General features: G+C 46.4%; 1 protein-coding gene across 1 annotated transcript in view; it reads right to left on the reverse strand.

Moving 5' to 3' along the window:
• Positions 1 to 1,045: 1,045 nt before the first annotated feature.
• map1sa (microtubule-associated protein 1Sa) overlaps positions 1,046 to 6,779 on the reverse strand; it is a 13,752-nt gene continuing 8,018 nt past the window's right edge. Inside the window, exons 5-7 of the mRNA XM_084354467.1 lie at positions 5,554 to 6,779; positions 3,677 to 3,900; positions 1,046 to 3,599 (exon numbers count right to left, since the gene is read on the reverse strand). The exon at positions 5,554 to 6,779 is cut by the window's right edge and continues 1,817 nt beyond it. Of these exons, the coding sequence (XP_084210593.1) occupies positions 3,444 to 3,599; positions 3,677 to 3,900; positions 5,554 to 6,779 (1,606 nt within the window). The 3' untranslated portion in view covers positions 1,046 to 3,443. The remainder of the gene's footprint in view (positions 3,600 to 3,676; positions 3,901 to 5,553) is intronic.

The following is a 6,779-nucleotide window of genomic DNA, read 5'->3' on the forward strand; positions in this document are numbered from 1 at the left end:
ATTGAATTGAATTGAGAGAGAGAGAGGAGGGCCCCGCCCACTGGGGGAGGAGGAGAGAGAGAGGAGGGCCCCGCCCACTGGGGGAGGAGGAGAGAGAGAGGAGGGCCCCGCCCACTGGGGGAGGAGGAGAGAGAGAGGAGGGCCCCGCCCACTGGGGGAGGAGGAGAGAGAGAGAGAGAGAGGAAGGCCCCGCCCACTGGGGGGAGGAGGAGAGAGAGAGGAGGGCCCCGCCCACTGGGGGAGGAGGAGAGAGAGAGGAGGGCCCCGCCCACTGGGGGAGGAGGAGGAGGAGAGAGAGAGAGGAAGGCCCCGCCCACTGGGGGGAGGAGGAGAGAGAGAGGAGGGCCCCGCCCACTGGGGGAGGAGGAGAGAGAGAGGAGGGCCCCGCCCACTGGGGGAGGAGGAGGAGGAGAGAGAGAGAGGAAGGCCCCGCCCACTGGGGGGAGGAGGAGAGAGAGAGGAGGGCCCCGCCCACTGGGGGAGGAGGAGAGAGAGAGGAGGGCCCCGCCCACTGGTGGGGAGCATGGGGGAGAGAGAGATAGAGGAGGGCCCCGCCCACTGGTGGGGAGGAGGAGGAGAGAGAGAGAGGATGGCCCCGCCCACTGGGGGAGGAGGAGAGAGAGAGGAGGGCCCCGCCCACTGGTGGGGAGGAGGAGGAGAGAGAGAGAGGATGGCCCCGCCCACTGGGGGAGGAGGAGAGAGAGAGGAGGGCCCCGCCCACTGGTGGGGAGGAGGAGAGAGAGAGGAGGGCCCCGCCCACTGGGGGGGAGGATGGGGGAGAGAGAGAGAGAGGAGGGCCCCGCCCACTGGGGGGGAGGATGGGGGAGAGAGAGATAGACAGACAGGTGGAGAGACCTCTCCGGTCTCACACACACATACAGTAAACTAATCAATCAGATGTATTGATGAGGTTGTTCACAATCAATAAAACATTTGATCTGGACCTCAGTTCTGATCAATCAATCAGAACTTTACTGTCAGTTCTGATCGATCACCAATCATGTTGAATAGTCACACAGATTTTCACAATAAAACACACGGCAGGCACTGTTGAAGGGCTACTTTTATTTTGAAAGAATCCTTAAAATTAGTGTTTCAATACACACATTACATCTGTGTGTGTGTGTGTGTGTGTGTGTGTGTGTGTGTGTGTGTGTGTGTGTGTAGTGGGAGAGGGGGAAGTGGAGAAAACATTTTCAAAATAAAACACAAAACTGAATCAAAGATCCGGCAGGAGGAAGAGAAGAACATCATGAAAACAAAGTCAATGTTTGGAGAGAAAATCACAACGTGTGTCGGTTCTGTTCTGGATTCATTGATCTGTTTGTTCTGGATTCATTCATTGAGCCGACAGCAGATGAATCAAATATCAAAAAAGTCGATTAATTAATTTATAGTTTTGAATAAAACATAGAAACTGAATTGTTGCAGTTTTTCTTCTATAATTCTGAACATTAAAACTCAAAGTCAATTTTCTCTGTTTATCATAAAACTTCACTTTTTTCTCCAAATCACGACTTTATTTAAATAATAAACTTTTCTCTCTCTGTGTTTCGACTTTATGGTTCAGATCTCGTTTTATTTTACAATAACAGGAAATGTTGTGAATGATAATAAAACAGCTGTCTGCTCCTTTAAATCAGCATTTTATCATCCAATAAAACAAATAAAACAAACCTTCAGATCAATTAAAACTTTGGCAAAGATCAGGATGTTTGTGTGTTTGAGCCGTTCAAGGTTCATGAATCAGACCAGACGTGAAACATTTAAGGATCAATATGATTAAAGTTCAGCTGATCGGTGAGAAAGTGGGCGAGGAGCTCGTACCAAAGTTCAGACGTGGATTCAAAAAAGGACAATTTGCTTAAAAAGAGGAAATAAATAAATAAGTTAAAGGTTGAAATGTTTCTGTTTTCTGAGGCAGCAATAAAATTTAAAGGACTTTGTGGTTTCAGTCGACGTTTTTAAACTGAGGAACAAAAAAACATTAAAAACACAGAGAAAATTTATAAAAGGAACTTTCTGATCGGATATCAATATATTGATTTTACCCCACGGATCAACCGACTGCTTTAATCATGTGAGGAGAACTGCAAGTCCCAGAATGCACTGCTGTCAGAACCGTCCAATCAGAGAGCTCCACACTCTGTTGCCGGGCTTGTTTGATAAATCGATTAACTTTTAGACGTTGGATCGGTTCAGCAGCTGAGGCTCATGGGTAATGTAGTATTCAGAGCCAGACAGAAGTGAGCTGCAGTCAGACCAGAATAATCAATCAAAACTCAAAGTACATGAATCAAAGTAGATTAACACAGACAGACAGGTGAGATCTGACCTGAGATCTGTGCTGCATGCAGACGTGTTCAAACCTTCACATGTGGAAACTGATCAGAGATCTGCTGAGAGGCAACAGATGGTTCCAAATATCATTAAACTGAGTGAAGACTAACGAGTCATTACGACTGCTGGATCAGACCTACAGACTCTACAATCAATCAATCAATACTGGAGATGTTTTTCTTGTAATTATGTGTCTGTACCTTTATAAAAATATCTCTTTAAATTTAAAGATAAAAATGAGATTTACTCAGAATTATCAGACAAACATCAAATAACTTGATTTCATAATAATGAAACATGAAGATTCACGACAGTAAAACAAAGATGGTTCAATTGTTTGATTGTCATCAAACCATAAAAGATAAAGAGCTCAGTTAAACATCAAGTCAGTAATTAAAATAAAGAGACAGATCTCTTCATCATCGAGTCTTAGTTACAAGAAAACATCTCAAGTTTGGTCGTTATTCTGAGAACAAGGTGATGTCATCATCTGTTTATGATTAACACTAAAAAACTAAATCAATCTAAGACTGAAACTGGACACTGAGCTCTGCTGTTATCAAGAGCAAGCTGCACTAACATTAGCTGACATTAGCCAACATTAGCTGACATTAGCCAACATTAGCTAACATTAGCCAACATTAGCTGACATTAGCCAACATTAGCTGACATTAGCTATCTGTACTTGTGCGTGTGCTTTGTCTCAGTAACAGTTCTGTGCTCGTTTTAAAGAACCTGACTGAAGAAAGAATCTAAATATATTTCTGTGACATCATTAAATATTCTAATCGAATCAAACGGAGATGTTAGTGTTGATATTTAGCCTCCAGCTAACAGGCTAACGTCTGTTAGCTGAAGCTACTCATCCAGCAGAGACGAACTGACAGGAAGTGACAGGGTTAATCATGCAGTGACGTCACACAGGAGCAGGAAGTGTAAAGGAAACCGTTTCATCTGGACTTCCTGTCTCCTCCGTGTGGGACTAACAGAGCGTGCTCACTGATATGATTCAACTGAAGGGGGCAGGGACACTGCAGGCCCCGCCATTGGTCTGGTCTAAGTGTAACCGTCGCAACAGTCTCCTCTGCGAGGTGGGCGGGGCTTCAGAACTCCACCTTGCAGGCGGGAAAGGTCTCCTCCTGCATGGCCACGGTGCTGTTGCTGCCCAGCACGGTGACTGACAGGTCCCTCTGCCTGTCGTGGGTCTCCTGGTACCACTCGTGCATCGCCAGCGAGTCAAACGTCGGGATCAGAGTCACCTGAGGACAAATCAGGGAAACGGACCAGTCAGAGAACAGATGACAGAAGAAAACAAACCCTCGGTGTTGTTACCAACCTGAACCTCCGGCCAGCTGCTCTTCCCCTCCAGCAGAGCGTCCAGGATGCTCCTCATCGACTCCTCCTTCACAGGATCGTCCCCGCTCACGATGTAATGAGACGCGCGAAGACGTCTGAAAAACTCCAGGTCCACGGTAGAGGAGGCGCCGCCTGACGGCAGGTAGGCAAGGTCCACATACACCGCAGAACTTTCAGAACCAGCAGAACCAGCAGTTCTGGAAGCTGGAGGAAGAAGAACCAGATTAAAATTGATGAACAGTCTGAATTAAAGTGGAGCAACGCTTCAGACAGCGAAACCAACAGAGCTGCGTTTGAAATGATTCAAATGGATCTTAACATCGGTTACAGAAGCCTGGAAAAGTACTGGCAAGACATTTTCCTAACTTTGTCTTCAGTCTTCAGTTCGAATCTAGAACCTGACCCTCTTTGGACCCACTGGGAGGAGGACACCTGTCTGACCCAATCAAACCCTGCACGGTGTCCTTAGCTCTTCTGACCAGCGTCATGATAAAAACTGTCCATCTGAGTTGAGCTACTTTATTCTTCTCTACTACATTTATTTGATACATTTAGTTACTAGTTACTGCAGATTCAGATTACTCAGTAGAGCCTGACCGATATATCGGCTGGCCGATATTAAGCATTTTCCAAACTATCTGTATCTGCATTTATAATGGCCGATAAATGAATATTTAAAAAATAAAATAAGAACGAACGAAACACCCTTCAACCATGTTATGAGTGTTGGCGTTGCATAGTTTGTCCACCAGAGGACGCTCTACAACGTCCCTGTTGGCAACACTCGTGTTTAGAACGCCACAAACCCGACAAGCAGCTGATCCAGCCAGAGTCGGGCAGAGCGAACCAGTTATCCATGACTGAGATCATCGGTGGAGTGTGTTCATGGTAAGTTGGCAGCTGTCAGGAGAAATACATTGCTTGAATAACAATTAAAAGAACATCCCATCAGTTCTCTTAACTATGACAAAATTTGTGACTACCATGTCCAGTTTTGCTGCTGTTAGGTGTGAGCCGAGAGTGAAACTGACTTAGCTAGTAATTTTGATGTTCCTCTGTTCTGTTGTGACAATAAAACAAACTCATCAAAATCATATTATTTCAGTGAGGACTCATAAATAACTACAAATAACTAATGTTACGGAAATCTGTTTATATTTTGTTACGCGTTTCTGGATTTATTTTTTTTATATATATATATCGGCCGATATAATATTGGATTTTTAAATCACCAAATATTTGTATCGGTATCGGCCTTAAAAATCCTTTATCGGTCGGGCTCTATTACTCGGTGTTTGTATACTATTGATATGTGGTGTAAACAATCAGATGGTGTTCAGAGCCAAAGTAGCACATTTTTAAATTAGTTTATTTTATCAGCAATCTGACAGAAAAATCACTGATACTGATAATCAATAATTAATACAATCAACAGCAGAATGTCTTATTGGTGTTGTTACTGAAATATTCAGATATTAAATCAATATTTAATTGAAAAGAACCGAAAACTTGAACCTGCCGGATCCAGAGAACCAACTTAAAAAACATCAACATCAGGTTTTTGTTTTGAAAAACTTAATTCAAACGAGGCAAAAACAGGAAAGGCAGCGTCGGCTGATATCACGTGACAACAAACACTCTGTTGATTATGACTGAACGTGTATTTCTGGTGTTTCATTTGAGGCTTCACAGCCCAGAAATTTGCCAAAAACCAAAAAATGAAAGTCTTTATCAGTTTATGACATATCGTGTCGTGACAAATCAGAGCTACCGTTTTTTACCTGGCTGCTGTTGGTACGTATCGATCAGTGTTCTCAGCACTTTGCCTACTTGAGGATGAAGGTTTTGCAGTCGTACCTGAGGATAAAGGTTTTGCGGTCCCGATCCTGGATCCTCCCAGAGAACTTCGTGTTGATGGTTTGGTGTCGAGGCTGGAGGTCGTCCTCAGGGACCCCATGGAGCTGCCCACCTTGGTCTTCCCATTGTGAGCCGTCGTACTTCCGGAGGTCACCTTCTGTGTCGTACCTGTGGGTTTCTTCTTGGCAGCTGAACTCTTCAGGTTCTTGTTCAGACCGTCAGCCTCTGTGTCGACGGTGCAGGCTCCGGGCTGGGGTGGTAATGGGGGCAGATCTTTGACGGGGGCAGGTGGGGGGTCGTGGGATGTGTGGCCGTAGAGCTGACTGGGATGATCGTGTGGGAACAGGCTGCTGGAGTCGTCATCAGAGTCCATGTCTGCTGTGATGGAGGGACATTCCTCGGTGTTCGGGGGGATGTCAGAGTCTGTCGCCGTTGGCAGGGACTCACTGACGGATGTGGGCGGAGTCTCCTGGCTGTAAGCTGAGGGGCAGTCACTGCTGCTTGGATCCTGTGAGTGGTTGTTGTTATCAGAGAGGTCAGGTGAGGTCCCGGTGGCGAGGCTGGGGCTGACGGGACGATGATGATGGTTCTCCGGAGTCTTCGGGTGTTGGAACTCACACGGCGACACCAAACAGAGATCGACGTCATGAGGAACGTCTGAGATGAGCTCTGACAGCCCATGGATGTGTTCCTCTGATCCTTCTCCACAGCGGCCGTTATGGTTTGACCTCGGAGCTGACGTCGGCTCATTGTTGTTGTCCAAATTGCTGACATGTCCGTTGGAGTAGACTCCGTCTCCCAGAGGACCTTTGGGTGAGACTGCAGAAGGCGGCAGGATTTGTTCCAAAGAGAAAGACAAAGATTCATCGACCTCTGTGGACTGTGGAGAGCCGACCTCTGCCGGCATTGAGGTCACAGTGGATGAGGAGTCTGGCATGATGTCTTTGAACGGACTGAGCGTCAGAAGACTGGACTGTTTGTCCTGAGAGGACGTGGAGTTTAGGTCAGACGTCCTACAGGAGCCTACCTGGTTGAAATCCCCCAGAGGTGTCCGTCCTGCACAGTCAGACTCTGACACGTCATCTGGTCTGTTTTTCAACAAGCCTCCGACTGGCTGGGACGCAGCTGGACTGAGATCAAAGTTAACACCCTTCACAGTCTTGTTGAGAGGTGAAGATATGTCCCGGTCTGTCTCACAGCGAAACTTCTCTGGACTCTCGATAGAG

The sequence above is a fragment of the Pagrus pagrus genome (assembly GCF_965226575.1).
Source record: "Pagrus pagrus genome assembly, chromosome: 6".
Lineage (NCBI taxonomy): Eukaryota > Metazoa > Chordata > Actinopteri > Spariformes > Sparidae > Pagrus > Pagrus pagrus.